General features: G+C 44.2%; 1 protein-coding gene across 3 annotated transcripts in view; it reads left to right on the top strand.

Annotated features, from left to right (window-relative positions):
• Positions 1 to 24,681, top strand: part of LOC124033852 (protein BEAN1-like) — a 42,387-nt gene that overhangs the window by 3,495 nt on the left and 14,211 nt on the right. The window contains exons 4-7 of one of the 3 annotated variants that reach the window (XM_046346223.1): positions 2,066 to 2,221; positions 22,365 to 22,574; positions 22,838 to 23,035; positions 23,900 to 24,041. In XM_046346223.1, coding sequence (XP_046202179.1) covers positions 22,532 to 22,574; positions 22,838 to 23,035; positions 23,900 to 24,041 — 383 coding nt within the window. In that variant the 5' untranslated portion in view covers positions 2,066 to 2,221; positions 22,365 to 22,531. The remainder of the gene's footprint in view (positions 1 to 2,065; positions 2,222 to 22,364; positions 22,575 to 22,837; positions 23,036 to 23,899; positions 24,042 to 24,681) is intronic. The other 2 variants (XM_046346222.1, XM_046346221.1) reach the window with 2 other exon arrangements.

Genomic DNA, 24,681 nt, shown 5'->3' with positions numbered 1-24,681 from the left:
AGTGTTGATTGTCATGATTTTATTATATCACTGTACGTACAGCGTTATGGGAATACACATCCCATGCTGTCAAAATGACACAAAATGCCGGTTCCTGCTTAAAATAATTAACTGATAAATAAATTGATATTACCAACACGGGTTGTCATCCATCCTCAAAATGTGATGTTCCAGTCCTAATACAGTGACACAAACATGGTTTGTACATCAGTGGTGACCACGTGTTGCCTTTTTGTGTTACAAATCGGCCTCAGACTTTGCCATTTTTGCCTTTTGTATAACACCATCTCTGAAATATGATCTATTGGCTGCTAGGTAACCTCGGTCCTTTATAAGTACCTTTCCAGTGAACAGCTTGTCCCCTCGGCCACGGTGTGTTTACACCCGCCACTAATGCAGCCTGACCTTTCACTAAACTGTTTGCAGAGAGAAAAATTGTGCCCACAAACGGCCGCAGTCAGTCAGTGGGACCTCGATACGGCATGTGGTCCCTGGCACTCTTCAGCAGAGCTCTAATGAGCCACCGAGGGCTCCTCAACCAGCCACAACATCTATCTCCTGACTGACTATTGGGAGAGGGCTGGGATCAGGGAGGAAATGGTTCCCGTTAAAACTGGCCCTTGTGTGATTTTATGGCATCCGTATTCTACATACATAACCATTGAAATCTGAATGAAGTAATATCAAGATGAGAGGAAATGTTTAAACTCTCTTCAAAGTATTTAGCATGTTTTGACTGCACACAGACTGTTGTGTTGGTATCAATAAACTAAGCTGTAATGGGAGTTTTCCCAGTGATGAAGGGTGGCTAAACCTATACAGCCTTGCTGGCTGCTCTGACAATCATAGCGCCTCTCAAAGTAATACTCACCAATCCCTGCTCTCCTTCTAATCTATAATTCACAGCTCATCCCCCTCACACCTGAAATGTCACCAGCCCCCTAGGCTGTGGAATGACTTTCGGCAGACAGACTCCCCGCTCTCGGGCAAGCTGTAAAAAATGAATAGAGAAAATAAATAGATAAAGAGAATGGAAAGGCAGGATCTTTTTTTAGGTTCCTCTATGGACATGCCACTATGCCCAGCACAGTTCTCTATGTTGACACTGTAGCTGAGGACTTTCTTTGCTATTTTGTTGGAGATCACCCATCAACATGTGGCTAGCCAAGTGTGTTTACTATTTCAGTACCTCAGTGTTGGGTGTAGAACTTCACTTTCCACAAACAGATCACTGAGAATGTCTTAGAGAAATGAATTTGCCATTTTAAAGATGTCTTTGTAATCTGAATGTCATGATAGCCGATACTATCTAAGCGATCTTTATTTCTTAATGCCTTTCCTTTTGAGGACCTATAATATAATGCACGTGTTAATAATACAATTTGATTAAATGAATACACTTCAATACATTCAATGGATGAATCCTCTCATCTTGATCAAATATATGTGTATTAATTGTATAATATATTAATTCAGATATTACCTGCTTCATACTGTATGCCCAAGCATACTCTTTGCATTGTTTGCGGTGAATAGATAACCTCCAGCATCCTGAATCTCCTGTTAACCTTCCATTAGTCACAGTGCAGATATCTGCTTCAGCTCTCAAATGAAAGCACTGGCTCTGTGCTCCCATGTCAAATTAAATAGTGGAGTGGTTTTCATGGATACAGCACTGACCTCTTCACTTTGTTCTGTGTATTCTTTGTCATAGTCATTCACTTCCAAGAAGTATCTTCACCCCACACTAGTGTGGCAGCGACACTGTATTAAGTTGGTCTTTTATTTCAGCGTTCTGATTGAGAAAAGGGGCCTCGGTGAAGGATAAAGGATACACATGGGACATCGGGGCTCTATCCTTGAGAAGGACACTTAGCCCAAATTGTTTGTCTAAATATCCAGCTGTAGAAGTGGATAATATGTAAATCTATCCATCTCCCGGTGGATCAGGGCATCTGCTGAGTGGGTAAATAAATAATGTAAAGAGTAGCAAGTGGCTGACTAATCCTGCCACTTTGCCATCATGCCCCTTTCCTGATTTGACCTTCTCCTCACCGCTGCCAAGGCAGACCTAGGGACTGTGACGGTGGCTCTGGATCCCCCTGGAGTGATCCAGCTCACCCTGCTCATGCCCTGCTGGCTGTCTGTCAGAGTAGGGACATACAGGAACAGACAGGCTCTACGCTGTGGCTCCCCAGACCACATCCATCATCACTGTAATGTACGGTTCCTCAACATCTACAAAAAAACGCCGCTCCTCTCTACCAGGAAAACACCAGATCTTGTAATCTGTGTTATCTGGTCTGTGTGTACTGTCATTTGTTTGTGTTGTGAATACCTGTTTGCAACTTGTACAGTTTCAGAGATGTGCAAGCTGGGATGATGATTCTATGCTGAGGGGAGGTTGCAACACAATCAGTTTGAGTTTGTTTGGAAATACAATGCATGTAAATGTCAACGTACAACACCCAAACGTCAATGTGCAATCACACCAATCATATCCTACACTGTAATTACAATGTGTTTGCCCACAGGATGTAATGCTATGTAAACATACATTTGAGCAACACCTATTATGAAGCCTTTTCACAGACAAAAGTTGAGGCACGTCGTCTTTCCAAACCTTATTTCGGTGCCTTCATATTTCATAGGGAGATCTATGGCCACTTGAGTTATTCTCTCCTTAAACACTTTCAATTATCTGTACGTCAGAATGTATTCAATGATGTACACTGAGTGTACATTTTATTAAGAACACCTGCTCTTCCATGACAGACTGACCAGGTGAATCCAGGTGAAAGCTATGATCCCTTATTGATGTCACCTGTTAAATCCACTTCAATCAGTGTAGATGAAGGAGAGGAGACAGGTTAATCAGGATTTTTAAGTATTGAGACAGTTGAGACAAGGATTGTGTGTGTGTGTCATTCAGAGGGTGAATTGGCAAAACAAAAAAGTAAGTGCCTTTGAACGGGGTATGGTAGTAGGTGTCAAGACCTGCAACGCTGCTGGGTTTTTCACGCTCAACAGTTTCACATGTGTATCCAGAATGGGGGGTTCCTAATATTTGATATACTGTATTTCCTTTTTATCTTTTGATCAAAGAGCCAATCCTTTTGCACCCTTTGCATGTTAATAAGTATGATTGTTTATCCTAGCAAATCAAGTCCTCAGAAAAAAGCACTCGTGTCAGTAAAAAACGGGACCGGATTTTAAACGGTCTGTTCCAGTTCAGTGCACATGATCTACGAGTACAATGGTACCCATGATCCTTTGCTTATCCATCAGAAAGAACCCCATATTTTATGAATTATGAAAATGTCAGAAATGGGCACATTTGCACATTTCTGTTGCATTTTCACTTGGTCCCGGTATGACCATCTATATGCATATTAGGAGATGTGGTGAGATTTTAGAATATTGAGGGTGGGGATAAAATACCAAGATGGTTCTGCTTCAGTTCCCTTGTCACAGTAGAAAAAACAACTATTAAAGGCATTGCAGGTGGCCAGATAGTGGTGGCAGATGTCAGGTGAATTCTCCCTGTGCCTTTTGGAAGAAAGCTATTTTCTTTGCAAGTAGTGGCCAAGATTTCTTAATAGCATCTAATAATTGCAATGGCAAACTGCTGTGGGGTGGAGTGAGTGAGACAGGAGGAGGATGGAGACAATTTGTCCTTTATGAGTGCCTCTATTCACATGACTTGCTTTAGACATATTCCTTTAATCTATCACTTTGTCTAGGCCTCACCATTTACAGCAAACATGATGAGAACGAATGTGTCTGTGAATACGATGGCTGGAAAATGGCTCCAGAACACTCGGCACAAGAAACATTATTGTGTTCTGGTCTCACACCCCAAGCATCTGTTCCTCCACACGTTGCAAAAGCAATGGGATTTCTCAAAGCGGGAAATGTGCTTACACATGCCATACCCAATTCACAGCTGTGGATACAATACGCCAAGGTCAGTAGTGCCCTATAGCAAGCCTGCTTCTCCCTATACCCAGCTGTACCCTAGGGCCCAGGTTATAATTTACCCTTGTATTGTGTCACCCATGTATGTTTTAAATTCCCCAGGGTTTCAGATGAAGGCCTGTAGTGTGCAGTAGGTTAGGTATGGACATCTGTCTTCCCGTCAGTTGAAAAGTCAGGGCAGATACAGTAGGAGGGATCAGGGGTTATTACATCAACTAGAACCTGGGGTTATTGGAGCCGCTTTAACCAGATTAAGAGGCTGCAGTGTAGCTTCATCCCGTGGGCTCAGTGTGCCAGCCATGACAGTGAGTGGAATCAAAACAGCCAAATCCCACTGAAATGGGCCCTCCTGACCCACTAAACTCAGAGGTCTGGATAATGCAGGGCCAGGCCTCATTTATTTATTTATATTTAACCTTTGTTTAACTAGGCAAGTCAGTTAAGAACATATTCTTATTTACAATGACGGCCTGGGAACAGTGGGTTAGCTGCCTTGTTCAGGGGCAGAACGTCAGATTTATACCTTGTCGGATCAGGGATTCAATCTAGCAGCCTTTCGGTTACTGGCCCAATGCTCTAACCACTAGGCTACCTGCCGCTCCATACCCTGGCTGTCTGTTTGTTTGGGAGGGCCAGCAGACATGGCCCATACATGCAGGTTTATCCCTAGTACTCCTCTAATCTGGGTTAACTGACTTGGGGAGAGCTCTCTTTAAATGGCCGCCCCTCCTCCCAAAGTGTATAATTATCTTAGAGGGATAAAGTGCAGTGAAGTCATGGGCTGTTTACTGTCATTGACAGTGTTTTAGGACCGTGGTTGTCAAATTTTGGAAAAAGCTGACTATACACACATACTTTAATGAACAGTGAATTTAAAATATACTGTAGTCCTGATCAAGAAGCGATGTTGTATCTAATCGGCTAATGCAATGTTGAATGTCGTATGACCTTAAGCACTACCGCTGGAGGTCATTCACTCTGAAAACCTTTCAAAGAGGCTTTGTGTGCCTGGAGTAATCAACTGTTCTTCAGAGCTCACTTGAATCACATGGATAATCATGATAACCAAAACCTGTCCCCCGACCCGCCCCGCCCCTTTCTGTCTCTAGCATGGCATCACAGTAAACCTGGTCCCCAGAGGAACTCTGTAGATGTGTAGCTTGCTGGCCGCCACGGGCAATCCAAACTGGTTTGATCCAGAATGAGTGCAGCTCAATTATTCACTCACTCCCTTTCGGGGTTCGGTTGTCTAATTCGTCTTTCCATGGATCCCCCTTAGAAGGATCTCCGTATGAAGTTTCCCACCGGCTGGAGCCTCTGGCAGAGCTGGATAAGGACAGGATGCCTGTGCTCTCAGACACCTCTAAGTCTCAGCCAATTATGGCGTAGCGGATGTCAGTTTTGACAGACTTATGCACTTTTCACCATTTCATATCTTTCTGACACTTTCCACAACAGCTTGGAGTGAAGCAGCTTCCTTTGCCTAAATCCACAGAGGCTGAATAATCCACAATATGAATGGAAATAAAGTCAGAGGCTAACCAAACTCTAAGAGGACAGTGCATTTTCTTCTTCAATATCCCCTTGTTCTTGTAAAGCCAGGCACGCTGGAGGGAGGCACAGCCAGTCAATGATTTAATCTCGTAATCTTCTTTTGAATTAATATAATCAAAAGGCATCAACTTTCATTCTGCAAGTTCTTCCCTGGTCGCTGTGTTTTGGTGAGCCAATACCTGCCACTGTTAGATAACCCACTTGTAATGATAACAATTTGTTCTGAATTGAAGTCTTCCATTTTATGACATGACCTAGCTCTTCCTCTACTTTGAGTCAGAATCATTTCCTGTAGCTGTTGTGTCATGCTGCTGCTCCTGTGATGTTACTGTTGCAAGAGGGACAGACAGTTCCAGACAGGTTTGGCCCTAGATTTGTACAGGAAATGACTCATTCATACCTAACCCCATTAAGCCACTTTAGACTGATGGTGTCTGGACTTCTGGGATAGGAGCACTGTCACACCTCCACCTCAATGGGAGACAAACGAATCACATTTCATTTTCTTGTTTTCACCATGGCAGCCTCAAGGGAATGGTCAGACGCTTTATTTTCCACACCGTTAATGTCCGAATTGTCGAATCAATGGCAGATCTACAGGGCTCCACTGTTTCAATGGCTCAGTGCTCAACATGTATCTGTGATGGCTCTATGTATTATTGTCTGTTATTAAAGGGGATTTTCCCTTTTTCAAACACTATGCTTCTGAAAAGTGTCCAGTCCAGCAGAAATGGGGTAGGGATTTTGAGTAATTTCAAACTGCTGCCAGGCAAATGAGCAAAAATATATATTTTAGGATTCATCATGATATCTCATGTGAAATATGCAAAGACCTAATTCCTCTGACTCTAATTCTGTTGCGTTGATGTTGACTGATCGGATTGGGTTAATGGATCTAGAATAGTGAACTACGGTGATGCCGCGACATCACACACATACGCACGCACACCGTACACAACAACCACGGACCTCCTGGTAAAGGAGTAAGGTTGGATGTGGCAGAACACTGGAATAATAGTGATCATCTGTGCCAACCCTTCTGTGGTGTATTAATAGGTGAGCTAGAATGCATAGAGACTTAAGCCTCTATGATCCAGTTTGACCCAGATATTCATTCCCCCTCCATGGCTCTGTGACCCACATCCAGTCATATCCAACTTCCCTTCATGTATAATATTGTGTATGGTGTTACGCTGTGAAGGAGGCTGTCTTATAAAGGGCATTGTGCCCAGATACAGTATTAGGTCGCATCTCTGAGACAGATACAGTTCATTTGTTGTTCCATGCAGATGTTCCTGTTTTGTATCACCTGTAATCTCAATGAACTGTTTCAATAGAATAAACTGAATAGTTCATGTGTCTTTGCAAAATAGGGGCCACTGCTATCTATCTCTTTCATGCATATCAGTTGGGACCACAGGAGGCTGCTGAGGGGAGGACGACTCATAATAATGGCTGGAATGGAGTGAATGGAATGGTATCCAACACATGGAAACCACGTGTCTGATATGTTCAATACCATTCCATTGATTCCGTTCCGGCCGTTACTCTGAGCCCATCCTATCCAATTAAGGTTCCACCGGCCTCCTGTGGTTGGGATATCGTATGATTGAAGGTGTGACAGGGCCGGAGTGGAAGAGACTGATGTCTATTGGGTTTTTGCTGTTCTGTGGATTGCTTGCTCTCCTTTTTACACCAGCCTCTGGGTTTTAGAATCAGATCTCTGATGCTTTGTCTTACAGCCAGAAGAACAGCCAAGACCATGCTGTAGGCAGGAAATGGGTCACACCATGTATTGTGTAAAACATAGAGCACACTGTGGTTTGCTGTCTTTGTCACATTGAATACAGGGGCTGACGATAACAGAGCTGGGTACACGTGTGTTTGTTCCAATTTCTTCATAGGTCTGTTTTTGTGTACTGTTAATTTGTCTCTGGGTCGTATTTGATTGAGTTTGTGTGTGAGCGAGATAAAATTATAGAGAGAGCGAGAGAGAGAGAGAGAGAGAGAGAGAGAGAGAGAGAGAGAGAGAGAGAGAGAGATGAAAAAGAGAGGGGGAGAAAGAGAGAGAGAGATGAGAAAGAGAGATGAAAGAGAGAGCGAGATGGGGGAGGGAGAGAGATGAGAAAGAGAGTGTAAAGGAGGGGGATAGGGAGAGGGAGTGTGTGTTAGTATTTGTCCCCCTGGAGCTGTTGCTCTGTGCAGTCACAGTGTGCTCTGGCCTGGTCAGCAGCTGTCGTGTCATCCAGACTCAAGCCTGATTCTGATGGCTGTGCTGCAGGATGACCTTGAGCCGCTGAATCAGTCTCATGCTAAATTGATTTGGGAGGGTTGCTGTGGAGATGGCTGCATGGCTGACAGACTGCCCAGTAACAGCAGTCCCATCCCAAGTCACAGTCAGGGAGCAACAGTGACATCTCAGCCCTGGAGGCTCCTTTTAACACTGAATGTGAAAGGAGGGAACATCACTGCGACTATCAGATCCATTATAACCCATCCATCCATCAACCAGCCAGCCAGCCAACTGAGTCTGTCTACCACAGTGTGTGCGAAATACTTCCTACCACCCACTAGTAACATGCAGCCAACGGGTGAAATTATAAGATATTATCACACACAGAAGCTGTTCTATGGACCTGGCATGGCTTGGCTAGTATGTGTGGTAATGCTCTGTATAAACAGGTGTAGTAAAGATATAGTATCTTAATTTGATCACTCTGTTGTGGCTGAGTGTTTTCCTGCACCTCAGGAAATTCAAATGAGCCTTGTGATAAATACATTCACAGAAAACCAGCAGTTCTCTTTCTTTCTCACTCGCTCAAACGCATCAGACAGAATAAATGCCCTACTACCGTAGGTCCTGCTACTGCGACATTCAAATGTACAACAATGCAGCCATATACAGTACATCAACAACCATAGTTTTATATATCCTGAACAAAAAGACGCAACATTGTCACGACTTCTGCCGAAGTTGGCTCCCCTGCCTGTTCAGGCGGTGCTCGGCGGTCGTCGTCACCGTCCTACTAGCCGCTACCGATCCCTTTTTCGTTTGTCTGTTGGTTTTGTCTTATTAGTTTCAATTGTGTGTATTTTAGTTTAATTAGCGTCCTTATATTTACTAGGTTGTCCCGCCCTTGTTTTGTGCGGGATTGTTTTTGTATTCCTGTTATTTGGTGGTGTTCATGAGTTTTATTCTCCGGACTATTTTGGTCCTGCGTTGGATTATTCACCCTGTGTGTTGGGATGACCGCTGTTTTGTGCGCCGGAGAATAAACTGTCTAATAACTGAAACCTGCTCTCTGCGCCTGATTCCATCCACCTTAGTAATTCGTGACAAACATACAACAATTTCCATGATTTTCCTGAGCTCATATAAGGAAATCAGTCAATAGAAATAAAGGATTTAGGCCGTGATCTATGGATTTCACATGACTGTGAATACAGATGCATATCTGTTGGTCACAGATACCTTAAAGTTAGGGTCTTGGATCAGAAAACCAGCCAGTACTGTATCTGGTGTGACCAGAATGTTGTCCCACTCCTCTTCAATGGCTATGCGAAGTTACTGGATATTGGCAGGATCTGCAACACGCAGTTGCACACGTCGATCCAGAGCATCCCAAACTTGCTCAATCGGTGACATGTCTGGTGAGTATGCAGGCCATGGAAGAACTGGGACATTTTCAGCTTCCAGGAATTGTGTCCAGATCCTTCTGACATGGGGCCGTTCATTATCATGCTGAAACATGAGGTGATGGCAGCAGATGAATGCCACGACAATGGGCCTCGGGATCTTGGCACGGCATCTCTGTGCATTCAAATTGCCATCGATAAAATTAAATTGTGTTCGTTGTCTGTAGCTTAGGCCTGCCCATACCATAACCCCACCGCCACCATAGGGCACTCTGTTCACAACGTTGACATCAGCAAACCGCTCGCCCACACGACGCCATACACGTGGTCTGCGGTTGCGAGGCCAGTTGGACGTACTGTCAAATTCTCTAAAATGACGTTGGAGGCGGCTTATAGTAGAGAAATGAACATTAAATGATCTGGCAACAGCTCTGGGGGACATTCCTGCAGTCAGCATGCCAATTGCACACATCCTCAAAACTTCAGACATTGAAAACTTCAGACATTTTAGAGTGGCCTTCTATTGTCCCCAGTCAAATGCACCTGTGTTATGATCATGCTGTTTAATCAGCTTCTTGATATGCCACACCTGTCAGGTGGATGGATTATCTTGGCAAAGGAGAAATGCTCACTAACAGGGACGTAAACAAATTTGTGCACAGAATTTGAGAGAAATAAGCTTTTTGTGTGACTGGAACAATTCTGGTATGTTTTATTTCAGCTCATGAAACATGGAACAAACATTTTACATGTTGCGTTCATATTTTTGTTCAGTGCAACTTAATAATAACACAAGATAGATATTGGTCTACGACATAGAAGTGTATCCAAAATGCAGCTGTAGGCTGCACCTAAACTATAGCCTAAAGTAGCCTATGAAAATAGAATGTTAGAACGTTTAACTTTTTTGAGAATAATCAAATCCTCCTGCAGGATCATTTTGGTCAAAGTTGGTCAAACTGGTCAAATTAAGATCCAACATCTCTGTGAATATGAGAGTTACGGGGAGTATGCGACTTTCTTTATTATTGTTTTTGGAGCAATATGTTTGGAACATTGAATCACAATAAGCTTTTGTGAACTGAACTGTGAGTGTGCTTTCCACTGTAGATACGGTATCTGGTAAGAAGCATAAAAATAAAAAAATCTAGTCAGTTAAGAACAAATTCTTTTTTTACAATGACGGCCTACCAAAAGGCAAAAGGCCTCCTGCGGGGACAAAATAAAATATAAAATATGATTATAGGACAAGACACACTTCACGACAAGATAGACACCACAACACTACATACAGTAAAGAGAGACCTAAATACAACAACATAGCATGGCAGCAACACATGACAACACAGCATGGTAGAAACACAACATGGCAACAACATGGTAGCAGCACAAAACATGGTACAAACATTATTGGACAAAGACAACAGCACAAGGGCAAGAAGGTAGAGACAACAATACATCAAACGAAGCAGCCACAACCGTCAGTAAGAGTGTCCATGATTGAGTCTTTGAATGAAGAGATGGAGATAAAACTGTCCAGTTTGAGTGTTTGTTGCAGCTTGTTCCAGTCGCTAGCTGTAGCGAACTGAAAAGAAGAGCGACCCAGGGATGTGTGTGCTTTGGGGACCTTTATGAAAGTGACTGGCAGAACGGGTGTTGTATGTGGAGGATGAGGGCTGCAGTAGATATCTCAGATAGGGGAGAGTGAGGTCTAAGAGGGTTTTATAAATAAGCATCAACCAGTGGGTCTTGCGACGGGTATACAGAGATGACTAGTTTACAGAGGAGTATAGAGTGCAGTGATGTGTCCTATAAGGAGCATTAGTTGCAAATCTGTTGGCCGAATGGTAAAGAACATCTAGCCAATCTATAAATTACGTCTCCAAAATCTAGCATGGGTAGGATGGTCATCTGAATCAGGGTTAGCTTGGCAGCTGGGGTAAAAAAGGAGTGATTACAATAGAGGAAACCAGATTTGAACCTTAGCCTGCAGCTTTGATATTTGCTGAGAGACGGACAGTGTACCATCAAGCCATACTCCCAAGTACTTGTATGAGCTCTAAACCCTCCCAGGTAGTAATCGCACCTGTGGGGAGAGGGGCATTCTTCTTACCAAACCACATGACCTTTGTTTTGGAGGTGTTCCGAACAAGGTTTAGGGCAGAGAAAGCTTGCTGGACTCTAAGGAAGCTTTGTTGTAGAGCGTTTAACACAAAATCCGGGGAGGGGTCAGCTGAGTATAAGACTGTATCATCTGCATATACATTTTATGAGAAAAATTCCTACTGCCTGAGCTATGTTGTTGATGTAAATTGAGAAAAGTCTCCTGAATTCCTGATTTCATGTGTCAAAGCCTGCAGTGCCCTGCTCATAAATTACCCATGAGCCCCTGTGTGAGTATCATACCCACCTCCTGGCTGCCTGGTCTGGCAGTAGGTGAACAGTAGAGGAACGAGAGGCTTCGTGTCAGGCCTGGGATCCGGACATCCTTCCTCACTCCACTGGTGATTTGACATGACTGCTTAATGACTACCTCAACCAAGGGCCCAGAATCAGACCTGACGTTTGCTCAATACAACCGGAAGCCGCTCTACTTAGCGCCTGCCGACTGAACTGATCTGCTGCTGCTAACTCACAAACAGAGCAGAGAGACAGAGACAGTACTACACATACAGCCCTTCCTTTGTCATCAACAGAACCACATCCTGAAGAAAAACACTTTGTGGGGAGAAGCAGCCAACATTTGTTCCCTTAATTTTATATATTTACCTTTATTAAACTAGGCAAGTCAGTTAAGATCAAATTCTTATTTACAATGATGGCCTACACCAGCTAAATCCAGACGACGCTGGTCCAATTGTGCACCACCCTATGGGACTCCCAATCAAATCCAGTTGTGATACAGCCTGGAATCAAACCAGGATGTGTGTAGTGACGCCTCAAGCACCGAGATGCAGTGCCTTAGACCGCGAGCCACTTGGGAGCCAATGCTTCTGCTTTTCGACTGTAACCCCAATGTTACATTAGTCATACACCCTTATGTTATAGTGACGGGGGGAAAATAATCTGCACCGTTACATGTTTGGAGATATTATTTTTTAAGATATATCATATCGTATCTTTTTGACATTATCGCAATATTATTTTTGCCCTAGCTGGCTGCACGAAAACTCTAGTATTTCTCCTTCATAGCTTGTTCGTCATCTTCTTTTTAAATAGGGAGCCAATTTGTTTTCAACACTCCATGACTGATCAAAACGTGTTTTCCCATGTCTCTCTCTTGTCCGTCTGCAGCAGACATATGGTGAGCAACATGTTTGGAACATCGAATCGCAATAAAATGACAGTATCGAATCGCAATAAAATCACAGTATCGCAATAAATATCGTATCAGCACTTAAGCATCGTGACAATATCGTATCGTGAGGTCCCTGGCAATAGCAGCCCTATTATGTTATACTAGGGACATTGTGTTTCCATAGCTAGGGCTGACTGTAGGAAGAGCAGAATCAAAAACCTCTGCATAAACCAAACAGCTGCTTTGTGAGAAAGTGTTAAAGTTCACAGTCAGCCATTGTTAAGTAAATGCCAGCAGAAAAGTACCAGTGGCCTGGCTTTGGCCCCAGGTGAGAGCAGGTCTGCCGGAGCCACGGCCCAGTGAGACACAGGTGCCGGCCCGCATAGATGGAAACAGAGAAGTCTGAGCCTTTTTTGTGTAAAACATTGGGGTAAAACCTTTTTGGAAATGCACCATGACTGAACTGCTATGTCTTTGGTCTAGTTTGTACTTTTCAAAAGAGGGCATGGAATGTTACTAGTACACCTGTATTGTGTTTCCAATTATCCCCGGTGCCACTTAGCAACACTTCAAGGTGTACCAGTGGCACTCCCTTTACTATTGGATGTTTTGTAAGTAAACTACACGTTGGCTTTTTGAAGCGCGAGCTACTGCAGTGTGTGCTTTGTAGTGTGGCTAAGATCGATTTCTGCTCAATGAAGCAGGCTCTACCTTACATTAGAAGAATAGATTGCGAGGGAAGCATTTCTAACAGTCTGTGGTGCTTTTCCACGCAGTGCTGTCCATCCCCCAGACTCGTCATAGACGGCCATTTCTTCCCTGTGTCTGTCCTCATAAGACTTCCGCTCACCCCCTTGTGGCATTGAAGGAACACATTTGTGATGAGAGGAGAATAGCTGTCACCCGGCAGAGACAGGGCAGTCCTTTCCCTCGTCCCCTCCGCAGTCCTCTCGTCTTCTCTCACTCTTCTTTATTTGCCTCTCTTTTTTCTCCTCTTATTCTTCTCATATGTTGCAGTCTTTTTGTAAGCTCTGTGGACATCTGACATGTTTTCTTGTTAATCGAAGAGGGAAATTGTGTGTGTGTGTCCCGCCTGTCGCTTCTGTTATCCCCTTACTGAGGGTTGCAACGGGAAGTTATATTACTGCAAACTTTCTAATTTTACAAGTAAACTACCAGAATTGTGTTATCTTTCAAGGATTTTATGTAATCTATCGCGAGACATCTAGTGGCCCTTTTTGGTACTTCAGATTTGTACAGGTGTCTGTAATTATTTGTGGCTCTTTGTATGGCCTTATCACCTGCAAAATGTATTAAATACTTTTTTTGGGGGGGGATGATAAAGCTGTTAAACATTATCCTAAATATAATTGGTGTTAAAGATGAGGGTTTCAGCATGAAATATCCTTTATATTTTTCTTCACACACATTTTTTTATTTTACTATGTCAGTTTGTTGTCACTGTTTTGCCTTCAAACTGGTGGCAGTTAATTTAAAATAATGGCATTGTTGATTCAATGCTTTTTTTCATTAGTTGTTTTCTCGCTATTGACGCTATTTTCTCTTGAACCATGTGGTCTATCAACTAGAAACTCATGGACAATATGGAACTAAAACAACGTATACTAAATATGAATAAAAAACATTTTTTAAGCTATTGAACTATAAATTACCAAAGTTACGATAGATTGTCATAGATTTTCTGTTAATTACCGAAATTACTGAAGATTCTGGTAGCTTTGGTAAACTACCGCTATCTTCGCAACCCTACCCGTGCCACACGGGACACACTCGGGGAAATAAGCAAAAGAGTTGTGTCACCTATTAAATCAAGTGACAAATCTGTGTGAGTGCGAGTCCCATGGTGGATCATGTGTTGCTTGTAGGAGGTAGCAAGGCTTGAGTGACATAAGACACGGAACTGCCACCTAGTGGTAGTCATTGTTCTGACCTGGGATATCAGCCTGTCTTCTAGTCCCAGAGTTGTTTATTTCCTGCTCAGAGGATACCTTCGTCTTTGGAGTTGAAGTTGGGATTTTGCTGTTATTGAAGCCTATGGGGATTGCTGATTTAAGTCAAAAATACTCTCATAGTCCTTTTAATTCATAATACCAATACATATTGTTAAAGGTGGATGTAGAGCTAGATATTTTCTTCTTTTTAACGTTGTTATATTTCAGAATTGAAATAAATAAATATAGATGTCCTTGAGGTCAGAGCAGGAAACAGGCATCTGCAAAATATCTCTGCTCTTCTCTGGCATACAATAGGTTCATCTTCTAGAGGCATGCAAGGTGACATTTGTTTTCCTCGTCACCCTGAGAGAATGCCCACAATGCCCAGCATTCAGCCTGTTATTGTTGAATGCAGGGAGAGGAGTCCTTATCACCCCTCATTCTATAGGGCCATATCAATGTGTTTTACTCTCTCTCCACATAACCATGTACCTCTCATACTGGGTAATACACATGTACTACGACAGCCTTCATCTTCTCCTCACTCTGCATTCCCTACTGGCCCAGTGACCATCACCATAGATTACACAGGTTGTCACCTGCACAATGTACTCAGTGATGGATGTCCCTTAAACATATTCATAGTGCATCCATCTTCAGTACAATTTTATATATATTTAAAAAACTGTTTTTAACCTTTATTTAACAGTTACCAAAACACATCCAGACATCCTCTCAGGATCAGACTGACGTCTCAATGGCATGGTCCCTCTAGCTTGTATAGAGTCTATAGACTATTTAAAGCAGACCCTGTCATCATCTATCCGAATCGTAATAGTCACCTTAGATCCTAAAATGGTTTCACATGGGTAAACAAGCATGTGGCCAACCGATGCACTAGATGTGGCCTTGGTATGTACTGTACATGTCAGGACAACACAGGCATTAGAGCGATTGTCTTGTATTGAGGTCATACAGGAACTTCCTGTGTGTACTGGATAACTTCCGCTGCTACTGCGGTACTGTATGTTTGTCATGTCCCACTGAATCAGCCTATATAGTGTCAACATATTGAACACGAGGAACTGCAGTGGACTTCTTCTCACAAGGTTGTACATGCCAATGTGTGATAAATATGTTAAAATGGCTACCCGGTAAAGTGTGAATTGGCGTATAAAGAATTGACCAATTGCCATGTGTTAAAAAATGATCAGCACCTGCTTGGGTTGGTGCTGAAGATGTGTTAATTAGCTATGGTTCGTCTTCTGTGTTAAAAACATAAAAAAATCACACTGAATTCACACCGAAGTTGTGGTTATCATATCTTAAATCTGTCATTCGAGGGGGGAAAATGAACTTCTTAAGATTTTATAGACTTGTTTGTTTGTGTTATCCGATCTCTCTTCTGAGAGAGATAGGGATGCTGGTTATGTGTCATTTAATAAAGTTCGGTTCGTATCCCACTGTTTTATATTACGCTCCTATAGCGGCGATGCTGTTCAACACTTCTTTATTCTAGCATCTCCTGAGAGTAAAGCCTCTGAGTTCCTCTGTCTAACCAGAATAATGTGCCAGGAAAGATGCCCTCGCTCGGTTTTCTTCTCCCACTCTCTCTGCAGCTGGGGCCAGGCCTGCTAACCCCACAGGGCGCACAAACATCACACAGACACAATTTATAACAATCACCTCTCCCGCTCTCTCTCGCTCCCTGTGCCTGTCCTCACACACACACACGCACTCGCTCTCTCTCTCTCTCGCTCTCTCTTTTTCTCTCTGTCTGTTCCTCTCTCTCGCACAATCACACTCACGCACTACCGTTCATATTCCCGGAGTTATCATATTGAGGTTGATACCATCGTACAGTAGACAGTTCCACTGTTTGAGAACACCAAAGTCCTATGAGAAATATATAGTGTGTGGGTGTACTACTTGGCTCTGTCTGGATTACAAAGCACTTGAGGAGGAACGGAATGATATTGTGAATTTAAATCACAGGGAGCTTCATCGATGGGTCCTGTTTAATGTTCAACAGAAAGACAGGGCAGGGTTGGCAGGATAGGAGTGGAGTCTTATGGGAGCAAACACAAAGACAGTGAGAAATGCTTCCTAATCTTATGAATCTTGACCAGGGAGTACACAGCTGTCATATAAACACAAAGGCACAAGGGGACAGACTACCACTGTTAGCAGCATTATCTGAGCATGAGGAAAGGACGTTTGGACTAAATGTGGGCTATAATTATTGCAATCTGTGGTACAAAACTGGAATGAGTCCTGTGGGAGAAAGGGAGGGTCGATGATAAAGCCAATGCAAAGTTGAAGAAATAAGGATGAAACGGGAGTGATCGAGAAAAGGGGAGGATATGATCTTTCATAAAAATATGAGAAATTGAGAAAGAGATTAAGAGAGTGAGGGAGAGAGGGTACATTGATTATATATGCTACGTAGTCCTGGTGTTCTGGACTGGTGTGACCCTCTGCGTCGAGCGGGCTGGCTGTGTGCTCTCTGTGAGGTCCTGTGTCAGGGGCCCAAGGGCAGGTTCGGAGAAGGTCAACAAGACGTACTGCTGCATGGAGGAGCAGCAATCAAATACAATCAAAGAGCTCCATAGACCCAGGCCCTGACAATATGCCATTCACTCAGCTCAACAGTAGACACGCGCACTTACGTACACATTTGCTCTCTTTCTTTCTCTTTCTTTCTTGCTCTCACTCACTCACTCTCACACACACATACAAACAAATCCAGCTTCACCTAAGACATTCTCTGGAGAATCCTCATACAGTAGATCCTGTATCATGCACATGGGCAATATGACCTCCCAGACATGTGTCTCCCAATGTGAAGCACAGCCAGCTGGATGACCCAAGGCATCCATGGTGCATTGGCTACAGCACTGGGCCCTGGAAACATGGCCATGTGGCACTCTGCTGATGCTGTTGTCTTTACAGGCACAGCACTGCAAAATGCATCACTTACTGGATAGTTGGACTGAACCCATACTGCTGAATTCAGCACATACTGTATCAGGACTACCAATCACTACTACCAATTGGTAGGTACATGGTGTCAACTAGGAGTTTAGCAGATGAATTACTTAAACAACAAACTATAATCTGACTCTTTAACTATTTGGCACAGTTATGGCCCTCTCCAGTATGTGAGATTCATGAAGAGCAACAGCGGAAGTTTGCTCAAATTATGTTTCTAAAAGGCCTCTTAATGACAGAGCAAAGGCTAATTAGCATCACTGTTTTGGGCAGAGAAAAATCACACTAAATTAAGAAAAATGCTAACCATGCCCAGATGCTTGATACACAACGAGAGTTGCCTTTTTTTCAGAGTGAGGCTTTGACTTGATGCCTTTAGAAATATCAGGCTGTATATATATGTATCTCTCACCCTCTCTCTCTCAATCAGATATCATATCAAATAATACTGTTATTATTCAATAGTGTGTGATTTCAATGCATCACTGATCTAGTGATTGATTTTGATGTCTCTACTCTGCTCATTTATTTTCCCGGCTGCCGTCTTTTAGACTAAACCAATCTTTATAAACCATCAGCTCGGGGAAAAGAGTCCTGAGAAAGCATTGTGTAAGCAGTCCTGTGAATCATATATAACCATAATGAGTTGCCCTGTAGAATAATCCAATTAACCTACACTGTGATATTGCCCTTTATTGCCCTCAGACCTTTCTCTGCATTAACACTGACCTCAGACTTGTTCCAGATCAGTATTAATGGAAGACTGGACTTTATTTTGACACACCACTGTATATCTATTACCAGTAGGATAACTTCACCTCTCCTTTCAATTAGGAGGAGAAACCCTCAGATGGAATTTCCCCCAAATCAATCTATCAATCTATTAATCAATTTAAGAAATCTGTTCATTTATGGTTCTGTAGTGTAAGACACAGCCTGGGGAATCATTATATTTGCATAGCTAGTTCACTCCCAGAGCAACAGGAGAGGAGCAGCAGTGACGGTCCGCGCTGGTTTTCTGGCGGCGCGCGGCTCGCTGGAGTTGTACACGTGTGTCCTCCATGCGCCTAAACCAGTCGTACATAGCAGGAGCTTCGGTCTGACCCTGATGGCACGGTGCCAGAACCGGCTGGTACCACAATACACACTGAAAGGGGGAGAGGTTAGTGGAGGAGTGGCTAAGCGAGTTCTGTGCCATCTCGGCCCAAGGCACGAACACCGCCCACTCCCCCGGCCGGTCCTGGCAATAGGACCGCAGAACCTGCCCACATCCTGGTTGACTCTCTCTACCTGCCCGTTACTCTCGGCGTGAAAACCTGAGGTAAGGCTGATCGAGACCCCCAGACTTTCCATGAACGCCGTCCAAACTCTTGACGTGAACTGGGGACCCCGATCCGACACTATATCCTCAGGCACCATGTAGTGCTGGAAGACGTGAGGTAACAGGGCTTCTGCAGTCTGTAGGGCCGTAGGAAGACTGGGCAGAGGGAGGAGACGGCAGGATGTAGAGAAACGATCCACCATGACCACGATCGTAGTGTTTCCCTGTGAAAAAGGAAGATCGGTTAGAGAATCCACTGACAGGTGTGACCAAGGTTGTTGTGGAATGGGTAAGGGATGTAGCTTACCTCTGGGCAGGTGTCTCGGAGCCTTACACTGAGCAGGAGGAAACATAAACCCTCACGTCCTTTGCCAAGGTGGGCCGCCAGTACATCCCAGTCAAACAGCGCACCGTCCAACCGATCCCCGGATGACCAGAGGAGGGAGATGTGTGGGCCTCCACACGACCGGCGCTACCAGGCAGGAGGCCGGGAGTATGGGAGTCTGATACATGGGCCGCTCCTTTGTGTCATAGGCATGGACTCTGCCCAGTCTTCCTACGGCACAACAGACTGCAGAAGCCCTGTTTACTCACAGTGCGTCTGCCTTCTTATTCTGGGAACCTGGTCTGTAGGATAGGGTAAACACAAAACGGGTAAAGAACATGGCCCACCTTGCCTGACGAGGATTCAGTCTCCTCGCTGTCCGGATGTACTCCAGGTTGCGGTGGTCAGTCCAGATGAGGAAAGGGTGTTTAGCCCCCTCAAGCCAATGTCTCCATGCCTTCAACGCTTTAACCACAGCCAACAACTCCCGGTCCCCCACATCAAGACCCCCTAAATTCTATCAGCATATTGATTGTGCTACAAGGGCTGGTAAAACCCTGGATCATTGTTATTCTAACTTCTGCGACACATATAAGGCCCTCCCCCGCCCTCCTTTCGGAAAAGCTGACCAAGACTCCATTTTGTTGCTTCCTGCCTATAGACAGAAACTAAAACAGGAAGCTCCCGCGCTCAGGTCTGTTCAATGCTGGTCCGATCAATCTGATTCCACGCTTCAAGATTGCTTCGATCACATGGATTGGGATATGTTGGGATATGTTCCGCATTGCAACAAACAACAACATTGATGAATACGCTGATTCGGTGAGCGAGTTTATTAGCAAGTGCATCGGCGATGATGTTAGAACATTCCCAAACCAGAAACCGTGGATTGATGGCAGCATTCACGCAAAACTGAAAGCGCGAACCACTGCTTTTAACCAGGGCAAGGTGACCGGAAACATGACCGAATACAAACAGTGTAGTTATTCCCTCTGCAAGGCAATCAAACAAGCTAAGCATCAGTATAGACACAAAGTAGAGCCGCAATTCAACGGCTCAGGCACAAGAGGTATGTGGCAGGGTCTACAGTCAATCACGGATTACAAAAAGAAAACCAGCCCCGTCGCGGACCAGGATGTCTTGCTCCCAGACAGACTAAACAGCTTCTTTGCTCGCTTTGAGGACAATACAGCGGGTCACTTACATGGCCCGCTACCAAAACCTGCAGACTCTCTTTCACTGCAGCCGGCGTGAGTAAAACATTTAAACGTGTTAACCCTCGCAAGGCTGCAGGCCCAGACGGCATCCCCAGCCGCGTCCTCAGAGCATGCGCAGGCCAGCTGGCTGGTGTGTTTACAGACATATTCAATTCATCCTTACCCCAGTCTGCTGTTCCCACATGCTTCAAGAGGGAAAATGGATTAAATCAAATTAAAATCCTCAGCAATCTACACACCATACCCGATAATGACAAAGCAAAAACAAAAATACCTTATTTACATAAGTATTCAGACCCTTTGCTATCAGACTCGAAATTGAGCTCAGGTGCATCCTGTTTCCATTGATCATCCTTGAGTCCACCTGTGGTAAATTCATTTGATTGAACATGATTTGGAAGGTCACACATCTGTATAAGGTCCCACAGTTGACAGTGCATGCCAGAGCAAAAACCAAGCCATGAGGTCGAAGGAATTGTCGGTAGAGCTCCGAAACAGGCTTGTGTCGAGGCACAGATCTGGGGAAGGGTACCAAAAAATGTCTGCAGCATTGAAGGTCCCCAAGAACACAGTGGCCTCCATCATTTTTAAATGGAAGAAGTTTGGAACCACCAAGATTCTTCCTAAGGCTGGCCACTTTCCCAAACTGAGCAGTCAGGGGAGAAGGACCTTGGTCAGGGAGGTGACCAAGAACCCAAATGGTCACTCTGACAGAGCTCTAGAGTTCCTCTGTGGAGATGGGAGAACCCTCCAGAAGTACAACCATCTCTGCAGATCTCTGCAGCACGCCACCAATCAGGCCTTTATGGTAGAGTGGCCAGACGGACGACACTCCTCAGAAAATAGGCACACGACAGCCCGCTTAGAGTTTGCCAGAAGACACCCAAAGACTCAGGCCATGAGAAACAAGATTCTCTGGTCTGATGAAATCCAGATTGAACTCTTTGGCCTGAATGTAAGCGTCACGTCTGGAAGAAACCAGGCACCATCCCTACGGTGAAGCATGGTGGTGGCAGCATCATGCTGTGCAGAGGTTTTTCAGCGGTAGGGACTGGGAGACTAGTCAGGATCGAGGCAAAGATGAACGGAGCAAAATACAGAGAGATCCTTGATGAAAACCTGCTCCAGAGTGCTCAGAACCTCAGACTGGGGCGATGGTTCACTTTCCATCAGGACAACGACCATAAGCACACAGCCAAGACAACGCAGGAGTGGCTTCGGGACAAGTCTCTGAATGACCTTGAGTGGCCCAGTCAGAGCCCAAACTTGAACCCGATTGAACATCTCTGAAGGGACCTGAAAATAGCTGTGCAGCAACTCTCCCCATCCAACCTGACAGAGCTTGAGAGGATCTGCAGAGAATCATGGGAGAAACTCTACAAATACAGGTGTGCCAAGCTTGTAGTGTCATACCCAAGAAGACTCAAGGCTGTAATCGCTGCCAAATGTGCTTAAGCAAAGTACTGAGTATAGGGTCTGAATACTTATGTAAATGTAACATTTCATTTTTTCCTTCTTTAAAAAAAGATTAATGAGAACAAATTTTAAAAGAAACTGTTTTTGCTTTATCATTATGGGATATTGTGTGTAGCTTGATGAGGGGAAAAAAACAATTGAATCAATTTTGGAATAAGGCTGTAACCTAACAAATGTGGGAAAAGTCAACGTATCTGAATACCTTCTGAAGGCACTGTATGCCAACATAAACAGAGTAGACTACTCTGCCAGATCTTCAAATCAACGCACAATGCTCACTGTGGATTAAAAGATTAACATTGATTGTGATCAACACAAATATTTTATAACCTCAATTATGGCAGGAATTCCTCAGCAGGGAAGAGATGAATAGAGACTAATACGATTAGCATTTAGACAACGGCCTCCTCATAAATAAATTGATTAGATTTCTTGTCTCCTGTTGATGGCCCCCAAAAAGATGTTCAGATGCCAAATGTGGCAAAGATAACAGAGCAGCTTGTATTATCTCGGCCTGCACTTGGATATCGAATCTGTCTGTGTGACTATATGTGTGGTGTTATTTGAGTACATCTGATTTATGTTGTGTGCGCTTATTTTGGTTTCCCTCTAGTTCTGTTGAATAGGGTGAAGGGGATTTGAGAAGAGCCACTAATGGCTGAAGTTTCTGCCTCCTGAGCTGACATGAAAGAGTTCCACCCCGTGTATTTAAAAATTCTAACGGGTTGAGGATTAAATATTAAACACTGCAGACTTGAGAATCTATTCCTCCGCTGAGGAATGAAAATCTTGGGAGTGTTCCTGACCTGCGGTCCACAGAGAGGTATGTGTGTGATGAGAAATATCAGCTTACATGTTTCTCTCCATAGGGTCATGGAGGCAACGTCTCACATTGACATTGCCACAAAGGGTTTGAATGTGTTTTTTTCCCCCTCTACTTTCTCTAATTCTCTCACCACTCTCTTCTTTCTATCACCTCCCTCTTCCCCCTCTTCCTTCTCTCCACACTTTCCCTCTTTTATTCCATTCGTCCCTGCTTTCTCTTTTCTGTGGCTGGGCCCCACCTGTGGTCTGTGAACTGTGCAGTGAGCTCGAACCAGAGCAGTGCCCATGAGTACCCAGACTGCCGTGATGGGGGCAGCGAGGCCAGCCTGCTGGTGTCACCGCTGGTGGTGGCTGGCATCGTCATCGGCCTGGTGCTCTTCCTGTCCTGCGTTACCATCATCGTGGGCAGCCTGCGCAAAGACAGCCGTCTGCGCAACCCCCACCTGCGGGCCAGCTATGGTGAGTTACAGAGAGTTGTCCATCGATGAGGCCAGCAGGTGTGTTAGAGCCCCGTTCATTTATAAGATTTAGTTTATCGGTTTTCAGTTGCAAGTGGTTTCATAGGTCTTATTTACAAATCCCTGTGACAAAATGTATGGCCATGAATGTTTTATGCTACTTTTCCCAGAGCTGAATCAGTAGAAGATATCCAGTTCAGTCTTCCAATGAACACATTTCACCCTCATGGCATTAATATGCCACATTTGGCATTCTCCAGAGCTGGCATTTAAACCAACCAGTGCTCTTCTCCTGAAACCTCATCTAAAGGGACCACACTCTGCCTGTGGGGTTGATAACGGAATGGGAAAATAACAAAATATTGCACCAAACTGAATCGCACACACACACACACACACAGCCAAAGCCATGTCTGTGGAAGGCCACTTGGCCCAATGGACTGGGTCCCATTGTCAGTCCACACAGAGACGGCACAAAAAGCTCAAAGAGCATCCTTTGTGTTAGGACGCCGCCCCATTCTCCCTCTGCCTGGCCGAAGGCTGATATACCCAGATTATATCACACTGGCTTCAATCGCAGCCCCTCTATCTTCAAGGAGCCACATGCCCTTAGCCTTATGTTTCATAACAGATTCCGACTGCTCCAGTGTAATAACAGTGCAGATAGATTGCAAAAAAATAAATATTTACTGTAGATCTGCTTATTCAGTTCAATGTAGGATCCCTAAACCATGAGATATATAATTCAGTTGAACTGAGCACAGAGCATATTTACAATCCTGACTCTGCTATAGTTCACCGAGGGGGGGGAAAAAAAGCTATTGTGTTCGTTAGTGTTGTATTAGACTGCCCTGCCTCTCCACAGCTCCGGATGGCTTTTCGTACGGCGGCTCCATCGGGGAGCTGAGGTCGACGTGTGTCGAGGAGTTCCCTCCAGCGTTTGACTTTGACTCCTACGTGGAGACTCTATCACAAGTGAATGTGATGTATCCAGACTCCCCGCCTCAGTAAGTCATTGAACTCTACTGTATTACCACCCAAATGGCATTACGATCCTATTCATTCCTTTGGTCACCATTATGGCTAGATAAAGGGAATTTGTTTGATGGTGTATTCGCTGTTATCTTTATACGTTGTGAAAAATGATGATGAGTAATGATCATAATCACCACTATGGAGGGTTACTTCTGGGTGATCCTCAGTGCGTGTGTGTTAGGATCTGACTATGATAATGAAGCAGGACCATTGTGAAGGGACAAGGTAACGGAATGGAGGGATGGGCTGAGGAATGGAGAGCTGTAGTAAGGAGTAGATGTGAGAAGTTGTTAAGAGCTCTCTAATCAATCTGAAGATCACATTATCATCCACCATAGTGGAGAGCCATAGTTGCAATGATGGGCTTTCTGTACCTAGTGCACTCTTATGGTTATATGATTGAAATGTAAAGGGTTTTGGAATATATAAAATATGTATTTCATTTGCATTCCAGTTTCCATGCGATACCTGTGGTTCCCTAGCTCAATTAGTAGAGCACAGTGCTTGCAATGCCAGGATAGTGGGTTCAATTCCTGGGACCATCCGTATGTAAAATGTATGCTCGCGTGACTCAGTCACTTTGAATAAAAGCGTCTGCGAAATGATAATGTA

This window comes from Oncorhynchus gorbuscha, linkage group LG04, assembly GCF_021184085.1.
Source record: "Oncorhynchus gorbuscha isolate QuinsamMale2020 ecotype Even-year linkage group LG04, OgorEven_v1.0, whole genome shotgun sequence".
Lineage (NCBI taxonomy): Eukaryota > Metazoa > Chordata > Actinopteri > Salmoniformes > Salmonidae > Oncorhynchus > Oncorhynchus gorbuscha.
Note: the sequence above shows the minus strand (reverse complement) of the source record. Positions and strands in the feature narration are given on the sequence as shown.